This window comes from Equus quagga, chromosome 1, assembly GCF_021613505.1.
Source record: "Equus quagga isolate Etosha38 chromosome 1, UCLA_HA_Equagga_1.0, whole genome shotgun sequence".
In the NCBI taxonomy this organism is placed as follows: Eukaryota; Metazoa; Chordata; class Mammalia; order Perissodactyla; family Equidae; genus Equus; species Equus quagga.
Genome location: NC_060267.1, coordinates 27,519,027 through 27,546,608, shown reverse-complemented (window position 1 = coordinate 27,546,608; position 27,582 = coordinate 27,519,027). Strand labels below are relative to the sequence as shown.

General features: G+C 34.2%; 1 protein-coding gene across 1 annotated transcript in view; it reads left to right on the top strand.

The window, feature by feature from the left end:
* Positions 1-27,582, top strand: part of CPNE8 (copine 8) — a 209,521-nt gene that overhangs the window by 21,613 nt on the left and 160,326 nt on the right. Inside the window, exons 2-4 of the mRNA XM_046685801.1 lie at positions 4,891-4,931; positions 6,342-6,388; positions 26,506-26,609. Of these exons, the coding sequence (XP_046541757.1) occupies positions 4,891-4,931; positions 6,342-6,388; positions 26,506-26,609 (192 nt within the window). The remainder of the gene's footprint in view (positions 1-4,890; positions 4,932-6,341; positions 6,389-26,505; positions 26,610-27,582) is intronic.

Below are 27,582 nucleotides of genomic sequence, written 5' to 3'. Positions count from 1 at the left end.
TATTTAAAAATACATATGTGTATTTCTTATATATTTTATAAATCCCACTGACATGGAGCTTATTTACAATTCCAGTAAAGCAGTCATTGCCCAGTTTCTTTAGTTAATGGATTACTTATTAGGGCAAAGGCCCTAAATACCACCTTCCTCTTCTACTCTTCTTTGCATGATAAAACATTGTATCATACCTAAGGTGTAGAAAACAGACGCTTTTGATTAGATGCTGAAACTGTTCATTTATTCGCCAGATTCTTGTTGAGCCCTTGCTTCTGTGCAAGCCTGTGCTAGGTTCTGTGGCTGCCTAAGCAATATTTGGCAAAGACCTTGTGGGTGGTCAGTGGTCCTGAGACTACGCTGAATAAGAGGTAAAAGAATGGCCCCTCATAATTTCCTAAATTTTAGTTAAACCCAGAATCATTTTGCTCATAGACATGGAACAATTTTCAGGGGAGATCTTTTAGTGCAGAAGTGTGGTTCTCTGTTTACATGTGGATTATGCTGGACAATGTTTGTAAAATGATAAGGCGTTGTTTGCCTGTATTTATAGAGTATATTTTTGTTCCTATGGAAAATTAAATAGAACAATTCCACTCCAATATAGCAGGAGAGCCCCTTCCGTGTTGTCTAAGCTCTGCCAGCCACAGTTAGCAGTGCTTTTTGGAACTCCCTTCATACCTTCAATCTGAAGACTTATTCCCTACAAGTATATTGCATGTTTTACTAAATTAGCACTTTGCAAGGTCACAAATAGTAAAATTGTCTTTCCTCTGAAACCGTTAACTTTAAAATTCACAGTGCATACCAAGTAGATTTTCTTTTCCAAATTGCATCTGTGGTAGGATAGTAATATTTACTTCACTTTTAAAGGATTAAAAAAATTCAGTGTTTGCTGTGCTAGCGAAGAATAGTGTTCGTCAGGTGGTTTCATTTACCAAGCAGGAAAGAGCAGCTGACCTGCAACTCACTTACAAATCACTTTTACCTTAAATCATTACCTAATCATGTTATTAGAAGTTCTTATTTTCCACTGATAAAGCCTCATTATATATAATAGAAAAGGATACCTGAATGTTTTAAAAATAAGGTACTTGTTTCAAGATATACATTCGTTTAGATTCTTGTAATTATATACACACACCTATAAATTGTTTTTTCCTAGTATATTTTAAAAAATATTTGGGGTAAGAGCTAACCATTGTACCTGATTTTTTTTTTTTTGGTTGTAGCTGAATCAATTTGACTCTGTTTTTAGGTTATTGTTTCTTCTCTCCATAATAAACAGTTATTTTATATACCATCCAATATTACTACTTATTTCTGTGAGTTTGTCTTCCTTGTGAATTTCAGGCTTCTTGAAATAAGGGAACATGTCTTCAATATTTATTGTATCTTCGGTGTGCAACTTAGGTCTTGGGAATAGAGTATTTGCTTGAAAAATACTTGCAGAATTGCACTGAAGTTTAAAGAGAATTGCTATTTTCTAGTTAGAGAAAGATGAGCCTGAGCCATCCTTTTAAGAGGTTAACTGGCTGTTCTGTACGGGTCTTGGGATGTCAATTGAGAATAAAAACTATAATGGTCAAGAAAACTGTAATATTTTTGTTGGCCGCTCTCTGTGCTTCAGTGCTGATAACTCTGTGGGAAGCTATCTTCAGATTGGAAGGTAACTTCTTGGCCACAAAATCAGAGCAGGCAGGGTTATCAGAGGAGCTAAGTGACCATTGTCATCAAGGGAGGGTAGCTTGGTGCATCAGTCTCTATTGTAAGGGAGTAATATCTGTGAGGGTTCAATAGTAAAGGGGGAGATTCATGGAACCCCTTCTCCTGGATGGTCCAAGAAAGGCGTTATTGAATTCTTGCTTCTCTGCTCTCCTATTTCAGGCTTCATGCGAAATACCTCTTCCGTTAACCCAATATTTCTTCATGCAGGCTACAGTTTAATTGGGTGGATCTCAGCTTTAGTGATGCTATTTCAGTCGTACTCTTTTAAGTCCATAGTCCAGGCATATTAATTGGAATTTGAGGATGAGTAGTTACTAGAACAACTCAGGCAATTCACAGATTAGGTTATTTCTTCAGTTAAATTTTCTAACTCCTACTCTGTATTTTTGCCATAATTTCTTTTCAAGAATTTGCTCTTCCTTGTTTTGGCTACATCTAGATTTACAGAATAGAAAGACACATTCAGGATTTTGAAGTCCAGCATCATGTTATAAAATTATAGGCATAAAGTTAGAGGCATAACAGTTAGGAGTAATAGGCTGAAGCAAATGACAACCCCATGGAGGCAAGAGTAGCTTTCCCGTGTAAAAGCTGATGAGGTGTGTGTGTGTGTGTGTGTGTGTGTATGTGTGAGTGTGTGTGTATTTTTTAAAGTGCCTCATACAGAAAAGAAAGATAGTTTTCTGTGCATAAGTGCAGTTAGATTTGCCCTCCTGTCCTATTCTGTATGCAATATCTCTCTTCATATTGGTCTATGGACAGGAACCCATTTTCTTTTATACTCTAGTGGCTCAACCAATAGGTAAAATGGGAGGCCTTTCACATTTCCAACACTTAGGAAAATAAGTTGTTCCTTCTGGACTTCTCCAGACAGTGTGGCATTTTGTAAAGAACAGAGAAATCAGATTCAGAAGAGTTGACTCCATTGGATTATTCTGTCCTGGGCTGTGTGCTTTTATTCATTGTCTCAATCTCTCTGAGCCTCAGCTTAGTTTCTTTTTTAATAAAATGGCCTTTGCAATAATACCTATCTCATTTTACTTAATGTGAAAGTGCTTTGTTTCTAATAGGATATTGGGAAGGTAAAAATCTTGCATTCCTATCATAAATCTAAACTTTATGATGCATTGTGATAATCGCTTGTCTTTTGCAGTGTATGCAGCATTTAAGAATATTTGCCTTTTCCAAACTTTTAAAATCATATATGTTTGAGTAAAGTAGTCTTTTGGGAATTAATTCGAGTCAGAGATAACCTATTCTATTATATTCATATGACCAAAATATAACTGAAATTTATTGTCAAACAGCAATGGGAAAGTTAAATTGCAAATTTCAGGACTAAGTTATGAAGAGTTTTATTTTTCATCATGTAAAGGATCTAAGATTTTTGTTTCTTTGTTTTTGACCTTACCGTTATGTGTTATGGATCATAATTGCTGGAAGAAACATTGTGACCAGTGAAGTCTATGATTAAGAATATTTGTCTTTATTGTTGATAGCAATCCATTATTTTATATTTGTGGTTAAAGATTGTAGGTCTTTTTTAGATAAATAAGGCATTGAAATCTCACTGTTTTCTTTTAAATGTGTATATGACAGTTTTTGAATCCCAACCACACTGTAAGGGTTTGCACTATCTCTTTTTGATTTTTATGACCTCTGAAAGAAAGAATTGAATTACATTTTTTTAGGACACTTTATGAGCAAAAGTGGGAGACACAGGGAGGGCTGAAATTTCTACTGAAGTGGAGAACTACCTTCGTAAATATCTATCAAAGTAATTTCTCAAGTGGAAATGCTTTGATTTACTGTTTTTCAACCTTTGCTGGAGTCATAGTGTCTGCTTAAGGGGACAGAAGGATTATTTTAATTTGATTTCTGACTAGTGGTCTTTGAATCTGACTTAATACCAAATCTAAATATGTTTGAAATTTTCTCTTCTTTCTAGGAATATTCCAAGACACAATCTCATGTTTTTTGTCTGTGTTGCATTGTTTTGTTGACTATATTTTTGTTTTCTCACTGTACAGTGATTCCATTTCTCACTGTACAGTGAAGCAGTAACTTTTGAGGACCTGAAATAAGAAAGGATATCAGATTGATAAGGAAAAAGAAGGCCATTCAGACACCAAAGGCAGTACAAATAAATACACATGAGTAAGTAGTCCTGGCGGAGGACTAAGACAGCTTAAACATGAGAGTTTTATAACAAGTATTAAACATGGAAGTGTAATTTAGCTATTATAAATTATTACCAATTAATAGAGGATGAATATGAAGTATAGATTTAACTTTTGGAACCTTCAAGGCATCATTCTAGATAGCCGAATTTTTCAGACAAGGATATAGCTTTAAATGGTCACTTGTTAGGAAAAAAATTAGTTTTAGATGAAAATTTTTCAATAATTGCCTTATTAATCAGAGCATACAGAATTAACTTTTTTTTGATTACTCAGGGTTGTTGTTATGAGCATAAAGTATAAGATTGTAATACTGTCACTGAAGGTAACAGGATACCCCAATATCAGAGGAATCCAGACTTTCACACTTTCTGATTTTCCATTTTTATTCTGTTGTAGATGTGGAAATAGCTCTAAAAAAGAATAAATAGGTGCTGATAATGGTTTCGTAAACCTTTTTAATCTTTTCTTCTATGGAAAAGAATGGTATAACAAGATCTGTACTTTCATCTTAAATTCCCAAACTACAATAGCAACATAAAACTCATCAGGGTTGATGTCACACAAATGTCAATAGATGGTCATTGTATGGACTAATGTGACTGTGGGCTCTGAATCCCAAAGAATTTTGCATTAGTAACTCACAATTCCGGAAACATTCTGATTATCTATATACTCATTAGTCAAGGGATAAAAGGAAACCTAAAACAGTTAATTCTCTCAGAGGGATTTTAACTTTAGAATGTGGAGAGTCTTGTTATCGGCTAACTACCGTGCTGGGCTCAACAGATGAGCCCCCCTGGCTTCTCGAACTCCAGTGATACTCAGTTTGACTAAGTACAAGCAGATCTTTAGCAAACTTTTGTTTAGTCATATGTATGCATATAATATATAGTACATATATAATATATATACACATTTATATATATATATTTATATACATCTTTTGGCCTTATATTCCTCTAACGTTTTGTGTTCTATTCAACAGAAATCTTCTCGACAGAGACACATTTTCGAAATCTGATCCAAGTAAGTATCTTTTACTTGCTTTTTCAAACAGTCTACTTATCTTACTTACTTGATTTAGCAAAAATGTATGAAACTCATAGTTCTTGTTTAAATATTTGTATTAAAACCTAGAAAGCAAGAAGGGGGATGGTCTCAAGCCCTGCCTTCTTATTTACCTGGGCAGTACTTGGTGTAACGAGGGATTTGGTTAGCACTTTGAGAATAAGGTGAAAATCCAGATGACTCCAAAGTAGGACAGTTCACTTTGAAATGACAGCCTCGTGGTATGGCCATGTGGTAGAAACTGTATTGGAAAGACAACCATATGCACCATAATTTTAAGTGATTGAGTCACAGAGTAATACTTTTCCTTTTTTTTGGTAAATAAAAGCAGTATATAAAGGCATTCACAACTGAATGAAATATATAATATCTTCTTGTATGAGCTGAATTTTTTTTTTTTTTTAGTGAGGAAGATTGGCCTTGAGCTAACATCTGTGCCAGTCTTACTCTGCTTTGTATGCAGGATGCTACCACAGCATTGCTTGACGAGCAGTATTTAGGTCCGTGCTCAGAATCCAAACCCGCAAAACCTAGGCCGCTGAAACTCTTGTGCGAACTTAACCACTATGCCACGGAGCTGGCCCCTGAGCTGAATTTTTTGATTCCTAATTACAGCTAATGAAAATCAGAGGTAACTTGTAAAAGGAAAAAAACAGTTTGAAATAGAAAACAGCAGAATTAATGTATAAATCAGCTAGTGTTTACAAATCTTGTGCTATTTAGAAATTGACACCTGGCAGTCCTCCATCTCTAAAAGTGTGTGAACCAATGTGGTTTAATTACAGGGGAAAGGTTTTGTTAGATGTTAGACGAATTCTTGAGGTAGTCATTGGGGAAAAGGCGTTACAATTGGTGGGTATTAAAAATTCCTGGGGCTTGTTTGACAAATGGTCAGGACGTTTTTTAATCCCTTAATCTTTCCCTCAAACCCTTAATCTCCCCTTTTTTGACTTCCTTTTGTGGTTGACAGGATTTCTTACCTGTTGCAAATTTTAAGGGTGGGAATTGAAAATATGAAATGTAGAGTAACATACTGAAATATTTTAAAGTGTTAAACTATAGTTTTAAAATTTATCTACATCTGTAGTGTAATGGAGATGAAGACGTTAGCAAAGAATTATTATATTTTTTATGTGCCAAGCTCTATGCATATTAAGTTCTGAAGATCTGATATAGTTTGTTTTTTGTTTCTTTACAAAAAATTTTAATCAGTTGATGATTTGCTAGCAATTTTCTTGCAAGAGTAAGGCTAGAAGTTAGGAATTAATTTTGATGTTTTTGGACAGCTGAAAAGTAAATTGTATACACATTTGTATCCAATGTTTATAAAAGACATTTACGTGTATTTATTTTTTTCTTCTTTTGTAGTTTGTGTCTTATATGTACAAGGAGTTGGAAATAAAGAGTGGAGAGAGGTAAGAATTAAAATTTTTTAAAAAATGACTGTGCTGGAAGATATGGTATAAGTTAGTATTTGATGAAGATGATACTTTGCTGTTTTTAGTTGTCTTTTTCAACCCGAAGATTGAATTCTTTTTTTCATTTTATGAAAGTAACCTTTGTGTTTGTTTTTAATAATCCTGAATGTTTGGCTGATTTATGACCTTCTTGTGGAATATTCCAGCTTGAAACTTGTACTTTCCTCAGTCAAAAGTAAACTTAATGTGTTGCAATCTATTATGTAAGTAAAATGTGTTGCAATCCTTAGGAAATTGAAGTCTCTGGACTTAATCTCACTTTGAGAGGTCAATGGCTGATTTTCATAAAATACTGCCTTTAAGGGATTTGAAATGTGGTGCTTGATATCACCTATCATCTGCTTTTTGCCACTTAGTAATTTATTTGAAAATAAAGTAGAAACTCAGTTTTCTAATACAAATATACTTTGTTTAGTGAGGCAAAAGCAAGGAGGCAGAATTGTTATTTTCATTAATTTAATTTGTAGTTTGTGTCCCCATTCAAATGGAAGGATGGTTGCTGGAAAAGAAGGGAGCATATTCAAATAATAGACATTTCCCTCTACTTGTAGTTGCTGGTTATCTCAGGAAGCTAGTGCATCATTTTAATGAGGTTACCGTTTCTGGTGAGATTTCCCTAGTGAGATTCGTGCTATTTGTTGCCACAGATTGCTTTATAGTCAGCCATTTTACCTGTGTGTCTCTGTTGTGAGACAGAGGGTAAGAAGAGATCATTATACTTTATTCTCAAAACTGGGAGAATAAACCAATTCAAAAATTGTCCCTACTGATAGTGTGTCGGTGGGATACCAAGCCCCACTTTCTCCAATCTAACTGCTTCTGCACATTTCCATGTTGTTATCTGATATTTATCTCAAACTCTGCCTATCCAAATGTAAACTCATTATCCTTACCCCATGTCTGCTGCTTCTTTGCTACAAATATGGCTAATAACATCACCAGCCAAAATATCAAACTGCAATTTCTGCTTCCATCCTTGATTTTCTCTCCCACACCTTCCTCATTTAATCAGTTATCCGGTGTTATGAATTCTCTTTCATTAAAATGAAAAAATTTCAGGTGAGCCATCTCCTTTATTCAGACCCATGTTATCTTTTGTCTTCCCTATTACAACGTTCTCCCCTCCAAATCCTTGCCCTTCCGCTCTCTTTTTCCTCTCTAATTATTCCTTTGGTTATTTTCCTAAAAGACACGCTGTCTCTTGTCATTCACTCTAGAGTTCCCTTTCTCAAAGTCTTAGGACGATCCAGTGGAACTGCTGACTGACTTTAGGTGTCAGGCTAGATGGGGCTGAGCATTTACCAGGAGTGCTCAGAAAATAACATTACTTGAGCCACCAATAAAGGAACTGAGATAAGTATCCATAAGGTACAGGACTAGGCATCTGGGCCATTGCAAATCGCTCATGATGAGGCTTTCCTGTTGCCTAAGCAGCAAGATATCAATTTCTTACTTAAGTTACAAGGTCTTCATAATAACGATGACTGACTGTTCTGAGCCCTTTAGTTATATTGACTGATTTAGGTTGCACAACAAACTTAAGAGGTAGCTGCTATTATGATCCTCATTGGACACTTGAGGAAACTGAAGCACAGAGAGCTTAAGTGACTTGACGTAAGTTACACAGTCGTAAATAACAGAGTGGGGATTTCAACGTAGGCCATCTGGCTTCAGAGCCCATGCTATTACACCACCTTGCTCTGCAGAATGCTTATCTCAAGCTTCACAGCCTGGTTTTATTAATGGAAATAAGTTCTATAAATTGATCCTTGGGGCTTTGTTCTTACTTTCCTAAGCTTGTCTGAATGAAGGACAAACAGGAAGAGGAGACCTACTATTTAGGGAAAATGACATGATATTAAAATAAAACAGAAAACAATATTTTACTTGTTTATTTTTCCTCTTTGAAGGAGTAGACAGTATTAGTAAGAGGGAATAAAAACAAAGTAGAAATTGAGAAAGTGATGAGAAATAGGATCCAGAATTATGTTGAGTGGGTAGAAGCAAATAGATGAAGAAAGAGAGATACCAGTTAAGAGGCAATTTCCATAGATGGTGTTTCAAAAGAATTAAAAGTGTTGAGAGTTAGAGAATGATCTGGAAGAATAGAAAGGAAGTGCCAGATGCCAGAGACAAGCATTTTGGAGCTAAAATCCATTATGTTTAGCAGGTAATTAAACTTCCTGGATAAAGGAAAGGGGTAAAAATATGAAACACACTATATATATATATTTAAATCCCCACACAACCATTTGAGAAAGACAGTTTCCTTATTTTGAGAGCCAGTAAGATGTAGTGGCTAAGGGAGAACACTTGACTTCTCAGTGTCTCTCTTTCCTTATCTGTAATGTGGGGAATGATGGTAATGATTCTAGCTCATATGGTGGTTGTGAGGATTAAATGTGAACCATTGATAACAGTGTCTGGCACATAGTAAGCATGTATGACTAAGGATTCATTGGGAGTCTAGGAGATTAAAAAACTCTTCTAAGGATAACAAAACTAGTAAGTAGCAGGTAAGTAAATTCCTGCATTATAAAATTCTGTAAAATTCATTGCCTAAGCCCAGCAGTTGATGGGAAAATGACCTATGGGATTTACTTGGCCCCAAACCTAATATGAAGCTGTGGTGTTACACAGCTGCTAAAAAGATAATGCAATTTGAGCATGCCTTGATGGATGTGCAGTGCTCACATCAAGGAAGATAATGCTATTATGTTGAGCTATATGTAATTGTCATTTTTGCAGGTCAAAAATGGCTAAATGTTGGCAATTTCATGTGATTCAATCAAATATTGTTGTATGTTAGTCTGGTGGGAGCAAATCTGGAGGGTTGCTTTTCAATTTGAGACCATCAAAATGCCAAGTGTGTATTTAAGGAGGGCTACCATCTTGAAGAAAGGGATAGAAGCGATGCCATATGAGTAAAGGAATGTTTAATTTGAAAAATGCAAAGATTTTGAATAGTCATAATAATTGTCTTCAAACTTTTAAAGTATTTTCACTTAGAAATGGGGGTACACTTACTTGAAGTTGAGACAAAGAAGGAGGAAACAAAGTTTGGCCTAAAGGATGGAGAGACAAAGAGGCATTATATAATCCATTATGAGGAATCCTTTCTGACACTTAGTGTATCTCACAGCAGAATGGGTTTCTTAGAATTGTGTGTTGGAACTATAGTGGATGCCCTGCCACTGGAATTTATAAACGCGAGCTGGACTGATTCATCAGGAAAGAATTTGGACTTGATTGGCTCTAATTTCCTTCAGGTGTGTTATTTTATGATGCTATAGAGTTCACAAGAGTTTTCTAGTAATTTTATCAATTCTTCCAGTTGTCTACGTATTGAACACTTTTTTATAAGATAATAGCAAAAACCACTCTGACAGTTACTCTCAGGATATTTGGAATCAGACAAGTGAAACAATATTATAGATACTTTATTAATAATTTTAAATATATATACCCATTTATTAATTGGACTTATATTTATTGAGTGACTATTATGTAGATACAGAGGTGGATACAATTTTAAAATAGACACTATTTCTACCTCAAGGAACATACATGTAGTTGGAGAATTTTACCAGCAACTTCAGTGTGTCTATACAATCAATTTACTAATTTAGCTATGAACACTATGTCAATAATATAGTGGTTGTGTTTGTATTTGAATTTAGATGCATTCTGTCACAGTATGTAGTAACTAGCCATATAATTTTATGTTCTAGGATGAAATAGTTTTGCAGAGTGAGAAAGAATAAAAAAAGAGCTTCAAATATGTTGGAACAAATGCTCCAAATAAAGGGATAGAAACATTATTTAAAATTAATCTGTAGTTGAAATCTACAATTTTAAAATTATATCTCACACTATTAGAATTACCTGCTTAGCTTCAATAAATTCCATCTAATGATTCCAAATTATCAAAAACTCTTGAAGTAATTGATCTTTTAAAACTAAAATGATATTTCAGTGCATAATGATTTTGGAGCTAGAAATGATACTCAAGTGCTACAAATTATGAAAATATGAAAACCTCTTAGTGGCAAGTGGAAATAGCAAAGTAAGATCCCTCAGGATGCACACTTGACGTTGAGAGGTTCTGAAAATGTTGCAGTTGACTTCTTTGAGTTAAATTTTAGTTATCCATGGGTGATCTATTTTGTGAATTACTTTTAAACACTTAAGATTATAGAGTTGATTCTAGATTCCCTACGTCAGTGTATGATGAAAGCAAGCAAGCTGAAGTTGTTTATAATCTGCAGTGATCATAGTTTGGAGGCAAATCTATTGCCAAATGCTGATTCCTATAGTTTGACATTGTTTCTGCTTCTGCACCATTCCATTGACATTGAGGTATTTTAACATTTATTCATCTCCATACTGAATAATATATGTATAATATATAAACATATACACACATATTCAGAGTGAGAAAATTTTTCACGGCTCAGCTTAAATATTAATTTACCTGCTTGTCTTGTCTAACTTTTGCAACTAGAATTTGCTCCATGCATCTTTAAGAGCTCATAACTTCTATATCTTTCTTATGGTCCTGTCACCTTCTACTTTGTGTCATTCAACAAACATTGACTTTTTTTTTTGCTGAGGAAGATTAACCCTGAGCTAACATCTGTTGCCAATCTTCCTTTTTTTGCTTGTGGAAGATTTGCCCTGAGCTAACATCTGTGCCATTGTTCCTCTATTTTGTATGTGGGTCACTGCCACAGCATGGCTGCCAATGAGTGGTGTAGGTCTGTGCCCAGGAACCGAACCTGGGCTGCCAAAGCAGAGCACGCTGAACTTAATCACTAGGCCGCAGGGCTGGCCCCCATTGAGGACATTTTTGTGAATTTATTTTCTTATGTCTTAGCTTCACTTCCTAACTCAGTGCTCCTTAAAAGTCAAGCTCCTGCACCACAGCATTTAGGATAGGGCTTTGTTCTTAGAAGGTGCTCAATTATTATTTGTTGAAAGGATGAATTTGAGGATACCCTCGAATACGTGCACACATTTAACTATCATGGTTTCAGAAGTTATGAGTTGGAAGAATCCCTTTAGATCACTTGGTACAAAGATTGCATTTTTCATACGAGAACATTTGTGTGGGCTGCTACCTAGTTATAAGAGCTCACTGCTTATTTGGCTGCTCTTTATTGTAAGTTTACGTATTTTGGAGATTGAATTACAGCATCCATTGAAAACATGCTGTTTATCTCTTAAAGCTTAGAAGATACTCATTTCAATCTCTCCTTTTTGTTCTATAGAAATATTAGAGTGGAGCATCCTAAGTTATTGATGCAGGAAAGAGGGAGCTCCCACAGTCTGTAGGCGATCACTGTTGCCAAACCTTGAGGGTGCTGCATGGCTATTGACCGTCTTCACTATTGGCTTCCTGCTGCAGAGCACCTGAACATTTTTGTTTGTTTGGTTTTCTTTTCTCTTTTTTAAAAAAGATTTTAATTGCAGTAAACTGCTGAGCATTCACTCAGTAGAGATTGTATGCCTCTAGTAGACATTCGAAGGATTCTCCCTGTATGTATTGTGACTTCCCCACTGCGACTGACTGAGGGGATTGTAACAGAAGACGTTTGATGAACAGACGTGTGGCATGTGGTTGAAAGACCTTCGTAAAACTAATGTAGTCTATGGAGGGTATAGTCAGTCCTAAGGCATTACTGTTTTAGCACAAATAATGTTGTGTATCTCTAAAGAAAATACTGTCTACATTCATTTGATTCCCAATGTGAACCATCCCAGTTTTGGAAAGAGAACTGCAGGTTGGCCTCGAAGTTTTTCTGTTTAGAAAAGGGCATAAAATAGTTTTACAAATATTCCTGGTCATAGATAATTAGAAGTGGTGGCTTAATGTAAGTTGCTCCTAGTTTATAAAGCTAAGTTGAAGTCCATTAGCTCTATCAATATTTTGTGACTGATTGAACAAAAATCACACTTTCAACAGAACTTTGCTCATTCTTAGTTGAGAAACAAATCCAGAATAATTTTGGTCTCTCGAATTATTTTTTCCTGTTCTGTTTTATTTATTTTTTATTTTTTTCAGCTTTGTTGACATATAATTGACATATAACATTATATGAGCTTGCGGACAACATAGTGATTTGATATATGTATATATTGCAAAATGATTACTATAATAAGGCTGTTGAACACACCCATCACCTCACATAGCTTTATTTGTATATACATATATATTATATTCATATATAACTTTTTTGTGATGAGAACTTTTAAAATATGTTCAAATATACAATATAGTATTTTTAACTATAGTCACTATGCTGTACATTACATTCCTAGAACTTGCCTTTATCTTAGAACTGGAAGTTTTTATCCTTTGATCACCCATTTCTCCCACTTCCCACCCCAGGCAACCACCAATCTGTTCTGTTTCTATGAGTAGTTTTCTTAGATTCCACATATGTCAGATCATAGAGTATTTGTCTTTCTCTGACTGACTTATTTCGCTAGCATAATGCCCTCAAGATTCATTCATGTTGTAAATGGCCTAATTTTCTTCTTTTTTATGGCTGTATTTCTATGTTTTTCATATATACCTTTTAATTCAAATGAAACACACCCAAACAAAGGATACAAATCATACAGCACAATGAATTTGTTAGATGTGAACACATCCGTGTAACCACCATCCAGATCAAGAAATAGAACATTACTAGCATCTGGGAATTCTGATTGTGCCCTTTCCTCCCAAATTAAACTGCCATCCTGACTTCTAGCGCAATAGAGTAACTTTGCCTATTTTTAAGCCTTATATAAATAGAATCATGTGTATATATTTGTGTCTAGTTTCTTACACTCAAAATTATGCTTGTGGGATCCATCCATGCATATGGCAACAGTTCATATTTGTTGCTATCTGGTTTTCTATTTTATGAATATACCCCAATTTATTTATCCATTCTACTCTGGATGGACTTTTGGGTTGTTTCCACTTGTTGAATGTTATGATTAACTGATTAGAACATTCTTGTACATGTCTTTTAGATCTTATAATTATATATTATTGTTGTCTGTACATGTGGCAGTAAAATTTCTGAGCCACAGGGTATGCATATTTTAATCTTTAGTAGATACTGCCAAATTATTTTCCAGAATTTTCCATCTGCCATTCTCCTCGCAGTCCATTCTTGCCAGTTCTTTGTGTTGTCAGTCTTTTTAATATTTCCATTCTAGTTAGTGTAAAGATTTCTTGTTTGCATTTTAACTTCCTGGTGAGTAGTGTAGCTGAGCAGCCTTTGGTAGGTCTCATGGCCATTGGGCTATCCTCTTATGAAGTGTTATGTTCAGATGTCCCACCTATTTTTTTTTTATAGACTTTCAGGAGTTATTTATATCTTCAGGACAGGAGTTTTGTTGTTTACATGTCTTGCAAATATCTTCTTCCCTTTTGTAGCATGGCTTTTTAAAAATATTTTATTTTTCCTCTTTTTTTCTCCCCAAAGCTCCCTGGTACATAGTTGTATATTTTTAATTGTGGGTCCTTCTAGTTTTGGCATGTGGTATGCCGCCTCAGCATGGCTTGATGAGTGGTGCCATCTCCGCGCCCAGGATCCAAACCAGCGAAACCCTCGGCTGTCGAAGCATAGCATGCTAACTTAACCATTCAGCCATGGGGCCGGCCCCATGTAGCATGGTTTTTTATTCTCTGAACCATATATTTTGGTGAACAGAAGTTCTTAATTTTAATTTAGGTCAACATAGCAATTTATTCCTTTATGATCTGTGCTTTTGTTCTGTTTAAGGAATCTTTGTCATCTGAAGGCCATGATGATGTTCCCAAAATTATGTTCTAGAAGTTTTATTGTTTTAACTTTCTTATTTAGACCCGTAATTCCCCTGGGATTGATTTTTTTAATATGGCTTAAGGGGAAGTTTGCTTTGATTCCATATGGTATCTAATTGACCCAGGAGCATTTATTGAAGAGATTTTCTTTCTCTTCTGTGCAATCCTATCACCTTGGCCATAGAATGACTGTAGATGTGAGCGCTGCCTTCAGGCTTCTATTGTGTCCTATTACTCTGTCTTAATAACTTGTTGTGAGCATTTTGTAGCTTTTTCTTTTTCTTCAAGATTTTCTAGGCTTGACTAGGGAGTCAGCATTTTTTTCCCCTAAAGGACCAGATGTAAATAGGGGTTAGGGGTAAGTATTTTAGGCTTGGCAGTCCCTATGGTCTCTATTGTAGTGTGAAGGCGGCCATAGACAATACACGAATGGTTGATTATGGCTATGCCCCACTGAACCTTAATTAATAAAACAGGAGGCAGGCCAGATTTGGCTCATGGGCCGTAGTTTTCTGAACCCTGTTCTAAGATATTCTTAGCTTTTTACATCTCCATAGAAATTTTAGAATTTGTCTATTTACACACACACATTATGAGGTTTGAGATTACATTGAAGTCGTAGATCAATTTGAGAGAATGGAAATGTAAAATAGCATGCCTTATAATCCATGATATGGATACTTATTTATTTATTTATGTTTTCTTTAGTTTCTCTGAATAATATTTTATAATTTTATTGAAAGGATCTTATACAACTTTTACTGTATTTACCCCTAGTGATTTCATATTTTTTGATGCTAATGTAACTCATTTCTCATTTCTATTTATTATTATGGTATATAAAATATCTGTTTATTTTTTGGATAATAACTCTGAAGTGACCTTGCTCAATTTATTTACTAATAATAGTTTGTGGATTTAAAAATTTTTCTTCATAAACTATAGTGATTCGCACATAAGTTTTAATTTTATCTTTCTAATCATGATATTTATTGTGAAGACAAGTACATCTTATAGAGTGTTGAATAAAAGTGTTGATAGGAGGCATCCTTGTCTTGTTCCTGATCCTAGGGGTAAAATTTTCATGTATTTGCATCTATGAGATATTATATGATTTTTCTTTATTTTGTTAATGTAGTGAATTACATGCTTGATTTTCAGTATTAAAACAAATATATTTCTGGAGTAATCCAACTGATTCTTGATATATTATCTTTTAAATATATTGCTTGCTATGCTTTGCTGATATTTATTAGAATTTTGCATTATGTTGTGAGTGATATTGACCTATAAATTTTCTTCCTTGGCATAAACTTGTCAGATTTTGTTGTAGGGATAGGGCAGACCCCATTAAATGTGTTTGAAAGTATTTCCTCTTTTTCTGTTCTCTGAAAGAATAGGTGAAAAATTGATCTTATGTCTTAGTTAAGTGTTTGGGAGATTTTGCTGCTAAAGCATTCTGAGCCTGGCTGTTTCTTTGTAGGATGTTTTAATTTCAGATTCAGTTTCTTTCTTACATATATGTCTACTCTGGATTTCAATTTCCTCTTCTGTCAATTTTGTATCCTCTATTTTTCAAGGAATTTCACCCAAATTCTCAAATTTATTGGTGTAAAGTTGCTTATAATATACTCAAGTTATATGAAATTTAATTAAAGTAGGATCTGTAATGATGCCCCGCTTTTTACTTTCTGATATTGATTACTTGTATTTTTTCTTTTTTTCCCCCCATGATCCATCTTGATAGAAATTTGTCAGGTTTACTAGTCTTTTCAAAGAATCAACTTTTGCCTCTTTTGGTTATCTCTATTTAGTTTTTAAAAATGTAATTGTTACTGCAATTATCTATATTTTTGCCTACTTTTTAAAAAATTTAATTTGCTGTTCTGTTTCTAAGTTCTTGAGATAGATAACATTTATTGTGTTATTTTTCTTTTCTAATTATGCATTTTAGCCTATAAATTTCCCTTTAAAGAAGCTTTGACTATAACCAGCAAGTTTTGATATGTTATACTTTCATTAGCTTTCAGATTAAAAGTGTTTTTTTTATAATTTTGAAAGTATCTCGCCCTTACAGAAAAGTTGCAAATATAGTATAATTTTTTTCTTTTGAACTATTTGAGAATAAGTTGCCAACATGATGCTTCATAGCACTTACATAAAGGACATTCTACATAACCATAATATAATAATCAGAATCAGGGAATTAACACTGACATATTCCTACCGTCTAATCCTAAGACCCCATTCAAGTTTCAGCAGTTGATCCAATAGTATCCTTTAGCAAATGGATCCCATTCAGTTACCTATTGCATTTAGCCGTCTTTTTGTTTTTTTGGTGTTTTTTTGGTCTCTTTTTATCTTGAATAGTTTCTCAGTCTTTTCTTAACTTGATGACCTTGACACTTTTGATGATGGAATGCCAGCTTTGTTGTTAGTGCTGTCCAGTTGAGTCCAACTCCTACTGACCCTGTGTACAGCAGTGCGGAACCCTGCTTGGTGTTTTTGCGCCATCCTCTCATCTTCTGGTGCCATTGGTTAATGAGTATTTGGAGAGATACTTTGACAATATATAAATATCTCCTTCCTCATTAAACTTTTAATGTATTCATTTATTTTATAAATGTAGACTCATGGTTTCCTCTTTTAATTCGATGGATTTTCATATGTTACTAGCATTTATTTTGGAGCTCAAATTGCCCCATATTTGCCCAATGGGAACACCTTCAAACTGGTTTCTGTGTCCTTTAAAAGTTCCCTATCATTCTTTTAACAGTTCCTCACTTTAGGGCTTTATTCTTTCTCTAGTAATGTTTTTTGCCCTAAATTCTGTTGCATGATATTTGAATAAACTAGCTTTCTTTTGTTTAATATTTGTATAGTTTATCTTTCTCATGAATTTACTTTCAACTTTTCTGTGTTTTTATATGTAAAGTGTGTCTCTTTAAGTAGTAGATAATTTGGCTTAAAAATAAATCTGCGTTTATAATCTCTGTCTTTCATTTGAAATATTTAGATCATTTACAATCAATGTCACTACCAATACGTTTAGGTTTAAATTTACTGTTTTACTGTTTGATTTTATTTTACTCACATATTTTAAATTCTTTATGTCTCCTTTTTTTCCTTCTTTGGATTTGACTGAATATATTTATTTTCCCCAATATCAGCTTGTTAATTTTACTTTCTTTTATTATTCTTTTGTTAGTTACTGTAAAGATTTCAGCATATAGCCTTGATATTTTAGAATCTGATGTAAATTAGTTTTGTTACAACTTCACGGAAAATACTGATCCTTAAAACATTTTAACTCATTATCTCCACTCCCGTCTTTGGTGCCATTTTTATGAATGTTAATTTTGCATATAATGTAATCACACAAGACATTTTATTATTTTATATCATCAGTAGTCTTTTATATTTTTTTTATATTTTTTTTTATATTTTTATATTTTTTATATTTTATATTTTTTATATTTTTTATATTTCCTATCAGGTGCTGTTTGTTTTTTCATGCATTTGTATGTTTCCTTCAAGGATCATTTTTATTCTTTATGAAGAAATCCCTTTAAAATTTCTGTTCACGCAGTTTTGCACTTAGACTGTCAATGAATTTTCTCAGTTGTTTTTAGAGGGCAAAGTGTTTTATTTTGCATTTATATTTCTGTTTTGTTTATTGTAAAAAATAGAGAAAACAATATAAAAAATGAAAAACAAAGTGAATTATTATAAGGCAAACGTCCTTGTAACCATTAGCAAGGTCAAGAAATAGAACCTTGACAGCCACCCTAAGAATTCCTTCCATGTGCCCTCCGAATCAGAGCGCTTCCTGTTTTCAAAGAGTAATGATGTGTGTGTGTGTGTATTTATGGTTTAATCATCCACGTGTGCATCTCTTGACATTATAGTTTAGTCTTGCACATTGAAAAAAAGACTTGCATGTATTTTGTGTCTGTTTTAATCTACAGCTTTCCCTTCATCCTTTTGTTTTTCTTACAACTTATCTCTTAGAGAGTCTGGACCATCTGACTTATAGTTTCACAGTTGGGGGCTTATTGACTATATGCTTATGATGCAGTTCACTGTTTTTTTCTGTTGTTTGTATTTCTTCAATTTGACAGATTGAATCAGAAGGTTGATTAGACACAGGTTCAACTCCTTCAGTAAATCTATTGATCGTGGTGTGAACTTTCATTAGGAGGCAAATGATGGCCTGTTTTCACTCTTTTTTGGTGTTAGTAATCATTGATGCTTAGCGCCTAGATTATTGGGAATTTTCACTTATTAGTTGGAATAATATTATCCTATATCAACATTATGAGATCATATTGCCATTGCATGGTTTATTTTCTCTCTTTTAACCTTAATTTAGTCTTAGTTCTATAAGTAGTTCTCACCACTGTTCCATTGTTGATTGTTAACAATCTATGTGTTTTAAATATGAAGAATATAAAATCTTTTGATCACATTTTCTTTCTTTGAGTATATTAAATATGTTATTTCATTTTCTTCTGTCATAAAGCATTTCTATCAAAAAGTCTGATGAAAATCTAATTTTATTTTTCTTTAGGTCATTTGCTAAAGAGTTGTTATTTTTAATATTTGTTTATTCTTTGCTTTGATTTTCTTCATGGACTTCTGTTATCGTGTGTTATATCCTCTTTGCCTGTATTCAATATTTGCTACCTTCTCTTAGCTCTTTTCATCCTCTTTGATTCTTAAAAACAAAAATCTTTCTTTCCAATTACTAATAAGATGTTATTTATTGCGCTCATTTACTCTTATGTCTTTACTAGTTTCTTTCATTTCTAAAATGTTGTTTTATTTTACCTCTATTTCTTCCTTGATTTCTATCACCTCCTTTCTCAGTGTTTCTAATTCTGATTTATGCTGTTCTTTCATGTCTTCTACAATTTTATGTGTTTGGTCCTATATGAAATGCTGCATTACACTTCTGATTTGGTTTTTGAGTTTATCTTTTGGCATGCTTCCATTTCCTGTAGGAAATGTTCTTCTTTTTTCTTTTTCTTTTTTGGTGAGGAAGATTGGCCCTGAGCTTACATCAGTTGCCAATCTTCCTTTTTTAATTTTTTCCTCCCAAGAGGCCCAGAACATAGTTGTAAACCCTAGTTGTAAGTCATCCTAGTTCCTACATGTGGGATGCTGCCACAGCATGGCCTGATGAGTAGCGTGCAGGTCTGCACCCAGGACCTGAACCTGCGAACCTCTGCCACTGAAGCAGAGTGCGTGAACTCAACCACTCAGCCATGCGGCCAGCCCCAGAAATGTTCTTTGTTTTAATAGTAACTTTGTATGTAATTGTACCTTGATGCCATTAGTTTTCCTGAAATTTAAAAAGAATCTGGGTTCAGATAGCTTTTCCAGCTTCACGAAGCTCTTACTTCTGTTCAGTTACAGTCTTCAAAATTATGGCTAATTGTTGCCGAGACTTCCTAGCGTTGCCTCTCTCTCCATTTTTATCTAGACTTTCTCTTTTCTTTGTTAGTGTTTGTTCCAAGCAAAAACTATGTTCACATTAATTAACTTTCCTTCTCCCCAGCATTGGGCCCTTCACCTCTTGGCTGCCCTTACATCTCTACAGTACTATCAAACAATAAATTTTTGCATTTTATCTACTTGTTTGGTTCTCAGCAGGAGTGTTGGTTGTCACAAGTGACTCCATTCGAGCTGGAGACAGAAGTCTTCATGCCTGATAATAATTGCTAAATATTTTACAGGAAAAATTAGCAATAACTTGAGGTTTTAGATGACTTTATATTTCTCCAGAGTGGGTTCAGTTTTGCTTATAGGGAGACAGGAAGGCTAGGAAAAATTCACCTTAATTCAGTCAAAGATTTGACTGAATTTAAGCTGAGCTCCATTCCTCCTGAGGATTGATTTTCTGATTCATCTTTACTCCTTGGTGTAGCCCTCTGGGGTTCCAACTCCAAACTTTTGTACCCTTATTTTTTAATCCCTCTTTTTTAAAAAAGAAATTTAAACTTATCGACAAGTGGAAAGAAATATAGAATGAACATGCGTATAACCTTTTGTGGATTTTTAAAAACTTTATCGTCTACCTTAGCTTGATGAGACTGTGGAAGTCTTTGCTCAGCTTGGTTTCCCTTTATCAAATACAGGACCCTATAGGGCTCCTCTTTTCTCTAGGGTTTTGGTTCCACAACTTATAACTTTTTGTTAGCGCTCTGGTGCCTCCAAAAAGATTATTTTAATATTTTGTTTGACTTTTCTAGTTATTCTCAGAGGAAGGGTTGGTCTGGAACAACCTAATTTGCCATTGGCAGAACTAAAAGTTTGTTCTGACCACTTTGAATTAAAATAATTCTCAGACGGCTTTGCACTGTTTCTATTTTTCTGCAAAATTCTCAATAAAAAATTAAAGTGAATAAAACTCACAAATTAAGCAGTGGGAATTTAAGAATTTGTGCCTAAAGGTCTATCTTATACAATAATTCCAGGAAGGAGAGAAAGAGTTGTAAAATCTTAAGAAAGACAGTAATAGAATTTAGTAATTCTAAAACAAAAATCTAGGAATTATTGATTTGGAAGATTTTAAAGATAATTGATCAAAAGCTAGTTTTGAGTATATGAAATTCATTATTGCCTACTTTTTAATAAATGTAAGTCAATAAGATTTATTGTGCATTTGTGTGTAGAACTACTTTTAAATATTCAAAAACTAGAGTTGGTGTGAATATTTTTCAAGTTTATTTTCAATTCAATTTAGATAATCATCTAAATAAAATAATCTAATTTAAAATAATTGAGTTGATTAAAATAATAATGTGTCCAATTCATTTAAAAAATATTTTGTCTCGCATAAATGAAAATCGAGCTGATACGTGATAAAATTAACAAATATTCCCCAGTGAAGACCTCCTGGATAAATTGAGTCTAGTTTTTTTCTCTTCAACTGGTAAAACATGTCCCTAATCACAGAATTAATAGCAAGCAATGATATAGTAAAAGCAGTTCCTTAAAATATTGTTACTTTTTAAAGTATGATTTACTGTAAAATATTTTAACTAAGGTTGTAAAATACTATAATCTAATTTTAAAAATTGATGGAGTTTAGTCCTTTCTATATTTTATGTGTGACAATTATAGAGATGTGCTCAAGGTGTCCTCTTTTGGATGGCTAATGATTTAGGTTCATTCTTAAAAATAGAAGATCCTATAGCGAATGAAAGTCCCTTATGTGGAATATTCTGTCTTAACCAAGAATATTAGAAGGAAGTCATTTTACTTCTCTTTCTGTGTGTATATGAACATGTATATCTATATCTAAAGCTACATCTCATTAATCTATAATAATGTAAGACCTAGATAAAGCCTTCAGACTTTTTAATTTGTCTTCTTATAGGTAAGTGAATTTCAGATCATTGATCTGTAAAAAAAAATGTCTTGGATATTAAGTTACATGCTGGCACTGTATCTCTTTTCCTCAAAGGAAAAGATCCAAGGATTCTCTGTTAATCTCAATGTTTAACTCCTAAAAGGGAGTGTATAAGAATGTAAATCTTCACTTTTGGTGTTGTGTGTGTGCATGTATGCGCCGTTATGCTTGGTATCCTTTAAGTAGGTTGGATATGTATAGTCCTAAACTGAGATTTTTTAAATTGAATTTATCTTAATATTCTGTCTGTACTACTCAGTTCATGTAGTCTTTGTGTCCAATCTCTGGAGACTGTCCGTTGTATATCACTGCTACTAAGATTTATTTCTAATATAATAACTGAAATAAAGATGTGCACTAGTCCAGATGACCTTTTCTCTCCATCGCTTTCACTTCAGTTGACAAATGAATATGAGACTGAGTGGTTGTTCTGAGCCTTCACAATACATTAAACCTTTCTGAACATTTTTCTCAAAACAGAGTTCATCTGCTTGGTGCCATAAATAGATGAATGTTCTTTCCAGTACTACTCTTCTGAAGCAGTTTAACAATTAGTTGATTTAGAAATCAGGAGTATTTCAATTCTATCATTTTCTGCAAGATTTGTTCCTAAATTGGAAAAGTAGGTATGTATCCGATTAGCTCAAGCATAAGACAAGGGAAAACTTTCAAAGACTTGATTGTGAATTGTTTTTTATTTTTTGCTTAAAGTTTTACAAGAAACAATTTTTTTATGTTCTAACGAAATTAACAGTTTACATGCTTTTTTCAAATGACTGAGAACTTTCACATTTGGTGAATAAAATAACATTTTTCTATATTTTTCTAATTATGAGATGATGAAACTTAATACCGTATAAATATGTGGAAGTGCTTGACTGTCCACATATTTGGATATGTTCATTGTGCCAGGGATTATTGTAATCAGGTTTATAGGTGCTCCTGACAATCCAGTATTGTTGATATTCAGAAAAAGAATTTTTAGGATACAAGTTACAATTTTTTCAAGTGTAACTGTTTTTGAGTGTATACCATCAAAAAATATTATTAATAATTTTTTTCCTCAAAATTTTAATCTTCTCTGATCTGCTAGAATTATGCAACTGTGCATTTTCCAAGGAATTAGAAATTTTTTATTTAGTACTATAAGGCATTAGCTAAGACTTAAATTTCGTTTCATGTCAAAAAGATTAATCACTTGGTTGATAGCTAATATATTCCAGCCTCTGGGAAAGAATGAACATATTTCCCATGAGATGAACTAGTTGTAATGTGTCTGTGGATTTCTTATAATTGCCAGTTTCACTTTTGATAATAGAATGAATTAAAAAACAGAAAAACTGCTGAAAAGTTTTGTTTCTGATTTTAAAAGTAAAACATACTTACTGCTGGAAATTAGGAAAACTTAGAAATACACAATGAAAAAAACAGTTAGAAGATAATTGCTACGTTCTGGTATAATTTCTTCTATTTTTATCTGTATATCTATAAACTTATATTTTAATCAAAATTGTTATTATATTGTACGTTATCCTTGATTTTTTTTTCTGAACAATATATTGCAGATCTCCTTTAGTTAACCATTTCTTCAATTTTGTACAGGTGTAAATCAAACAGATCTGTATGCCTGTACCTTCATGGAGCTTATTGTCTAGTGAGAAAAATATGAAACAAACAAATCGAAGTATAATTCCAGAATATAAGTTTTATGAAAGAAGAAAACCAGTTGCTGTGAAGGAGAATAATTTTAGGGGTGGGGGACCAACTTTAGATTGGGTGTTTAGACCCAGAATGCTAACGTGTAAGCATAAGGCTTCAGCATGCAAGAATGCGGTCAAGAGTATTCCAGGAAGAAGAAATAGCAGGTGCAAAAGTCATAAGATGGGAAGGGTTTGGTGTGTAAAGCGTTCTAAAAGAGGACCAGCTGCCTGGGGCAAAGAGAAAGAGGGGTTACTGACCCATGATGAGATTCAGGAGGTAGACAGGGGCCAATTCCTGTTGACCAAAGAAAAGATCTTTTATTCAAAGTACTATGGGAAGCCATTAAAGACTTTCAGGTGGTGAAATTGCATGACCATGTTTACATTTTTCAAAAGATCACTCTGGATGTTATATGCAGGATGAATTTAGAGGGGGAACAAGAGTAGGTAGAGATGTGAGTTAGGAGGCTCTTGAGGTAGTCCATGAGAAATATGAAAACCTGGCATAAAGCTGATGACAGGAGATATGGAGAGAAGATGACAGCTGTGATGTGTGTTGGAGTTGGAATTGACAGTTTATGAGATAGCAAGGGATAGGATTGGTGGGTTAAAAAGAAGGAGTTGAAAAAGATGACTCCCATTTTTGTCCTAAGGAATCAAGTGGATGGTGGTATCATTTATTGACAAGGGAAAGAGTTGGGGATTGGGGTGGTGGTTGTGGTGTAAAATAAATAGTTAAAGTTTAGACGATAATTCTGAGGGGCCTGTAAGACAACCACATGTGTAAGTCAAGAAGACAGTTGTATGCATGAGTCTGTACTCAGGCAGATCTGGGCTGCTGACATACATTTGGAAGTTATCATCATGTAGGTGGGATTTAAAGCCAAAGGAACAGATAACCTAATAGAATAGTGAAGATAGACAGATGAAGACGGCCTCGAACTGTGCTCTGACGATGAGAGATTGCCTGTCTGAGAATCTCAGAAGAAGAGAAAAACAGGGGAGTGTGGCATCAAAAAGCCAGAGAAGATTGGTTCAGAAGGAAGGAGTGGACAGCTGTGTCAAATGCTGCTGAGCAGTCTGATGTGATAAGGGCCAAATAGTGACGATTGGATTTAGCAATGTGAATCACTGGTGATATCGCCAAAAGCAATATCAGGGCTACGTGTCGGAAGGCCTATTGTAATACATGGTCATGATTTATAAATGATTAGCTAAAATTTTAATAGCTACATATTAATCTTCACTTGAGATAGCGGAGTCTACTCAGCCACCCATAATGCTGAAAAGCCAGTGTTCCCAAAGAAACAGGCTTGTAGATATTTTAATCATAGGCGCTGATGAATTGCTGGCTTGCGGCTCAATGGACCTTTCCCTGGGGAATTTCATTCTGTCTTCTTCCCTCTTAGTGTGAGTTTGGGTAAAATCCGCAAGAGGGGTTTGGGTGCTGGGGAATATGGGAACTGGCTGAGTTTCTCTTTGAGAGTGTTGTGTCTTTGCTAGTTTGGTGCTCTTTGCTCTGGTCTGGAAACCATTTTGCTTCCAGGCAGTAGAAAGGCTGGGTGGGTCCAGGTTCTCTCTGGTTCAGACTTGTACTCTTGACCTCTGCACTACTCTTTTAGCATGTGCGGGCACTGCCAGCCTGTAGTTATTTGGTACGTACTCTTATTCTCATTCCCTTAAAATTAAAAACCATAAATAGGCTCACTCTTGAATCTTGCCAGGGTCTAACAGGTTCTATGCTGAAACAGAGGAGAGTCCTAGAAACAATGTAGATTTTATAGCCAAAAGGACCTAGGTTGGAACCCTCTCCCTCAATTTTCTCATCTATACAGTGGGACTAATAATACCCACTTTGCAGAGTCATGGTAAAGATTTAAAGTAATGTGTGGAAAGTGCTTGGAACAAAAGAAAGTACTCCATAAGTGGTGGCTGTAGTTATTATTATTGTTTGAAGTAAATACTCAATATTTTTGAAATGTTCACTTAGTTACCTGGGTTATGGTTTGTCTATATGATGGTGGTCCCTGATATAAGACAGTGTCCACTGCATAAACCTCTGCAAACTAGTTCTTTTTTGAATAATTAGTTGGCCGTAGCCTGAGTAGATCCTTTGTCTACAGTATTTTGTACCATAGTTTTGTTATCAGAATTTATGTAAACTCATGACCTTCACCTTTTAGTGGATTAGCACAGTTCTTTTATTCCTATTAAAAAGGTAGTTTTTCCTTGAACTTTTAATAAAAAGTTGGTTCTCTGATAAGACAGCATGCATAATGCTGGTCAGAAGTAAAGGTTATAATCCCCTCATTAGAATTCCAGGACAGTGGAGGAGAAGAATGTAAGCCAAATACAAAAAAAGAGATGGAAAGTGTGTATTTCTGCTGTGTCTTTGGAAGCAGTGCCTGATGGCCTTCCTTCTCATTGAAAGGAAGAAGGACTAGCTGTGGACTTTTGTTTCTTGGTTTTCACTTCCCCGAAGATGGAGAAACTTATTTTTTCTAAGCCAAAGTGCAATACACTAGCTTAAAAACGTGCAAAAATCGTAGGTCCCATTTTGGCTATCTAGATACTGTAAGAATTAAAACAAAACCAAATGATTGAATTGTGTAATAGATTGTAAGAAAATCCTCCCCAGTGCATGGCTAATAAACTGTTTCACGTAGAGGACTGCTTGGTTGTGAATACCTTGACCCCTCCAATTGTAAGAATATGTGTTGATCTAGTTATACACTAGGTTAGGAAATATATTTGTGATAAATTTAAATTTAATGTAGAAATAGCTTCTTTTGATTAGAAAGAATTTTGGCTTTCAAGTAGGGAGAAGAGGGCCGGAAGTGTTATGGCTTGTTATATGAATTTCCAGATGCTACTTTTATAGTACATTTGAATGAACTCAGCCCTCATTTTCTGAATTCCTGAGTGAATAAGAGGGATGATTTGATCTCTAAAAATTTTTCTGAAGATCTTTATTTTATCAGGTCATTTGGATATTTATTGCTTACGTTTTCCAGGAAGTGTGTTAAGGCTAAGTACCCTATTGTAATAAGTATGGTAATAAGTAACCAGTGCAAGGCCTGATTTTAACCTCTCTCTCTCTCTTTCTCAACAGTTTGGAAGGACTGAAGTAATTGATAATACTTTAAATCCTGACTTTGTAAGAAAATTTATTCTGGACTACTTTTTTGAAGAAAGAGAGAATCTTCGTTTTGACTTGTAAGTTCTGTTAAAAGTTGCATTTTTAAAAAACTGATTTTTAAAGACAATTTTCATAACATAAGGCTGGGTCCTATGATTGCACTGAATACTAGATTATGTTGGCAGGAAACCAGATTAATTCTGTTTAGAGTGTGGCCTGAGCACTGTCCCTCACTGCTTTGCCTTTTAGGTTTTTGGCTATATGCTTACTGAAAAATAAGTGAATTATTTAACCAAGTAGAAATGCTGGGTGGTATATATGGACATTCTTTCAAACCGTCTTATGCCTCAATGGGTTTCTTAGAAGTTCTGCATATACTCGAAGGTGATCTCATTTACTCTCCTGGTTGATGTCTTTCAGATCTTTAAGTTTCTCTTCAGCTGTTTCTTTGTATAGTACGGGGATCTCTGCCTAACTATGACTTCCTGATATCCCTTCACAGCCTCGTATTTCCAAGATCCAGGATGCTAGAACCAGAATTTTTAAATATTTTTAATATTCTTGTTATTTTGATGCTGAATCAGGCATATTAAAATATTACTAAGTTCAATTCCCTGTCCACAGAGAATCCTGCTTATAAGATATTAACTATTGAGTTTCTGTTTCACAGAGGAAAACTGTGGTGATTGTTGAAGTATCTGGATATTGGTAAAAGGAAATCTATTGAGAGGGAAAGGATCACATATAGTATGTGCTTAATATATCAAAATAATTAAACAGAGTTTATGAACATCACAAATATTTAAAAAGATCAATGACTTATTATCAATAGCTGAAAACAATAAAGTGTACCATACTGTCACAACGTATAAATATTTTTTGATAACAAAAGCTATCAATATCATATTTGAAAAAATCATACTTTGCCTCCTAATGTAAAAAGAAAATTCTCTACTGTTAAGAGTCTTTCTCATTTTCCTCTAAAATGTGTGCAGTAAAATAATCTGCAGTATTTCTGTTTTAAAAAGGAAAATCTTATACTAGGCCCTT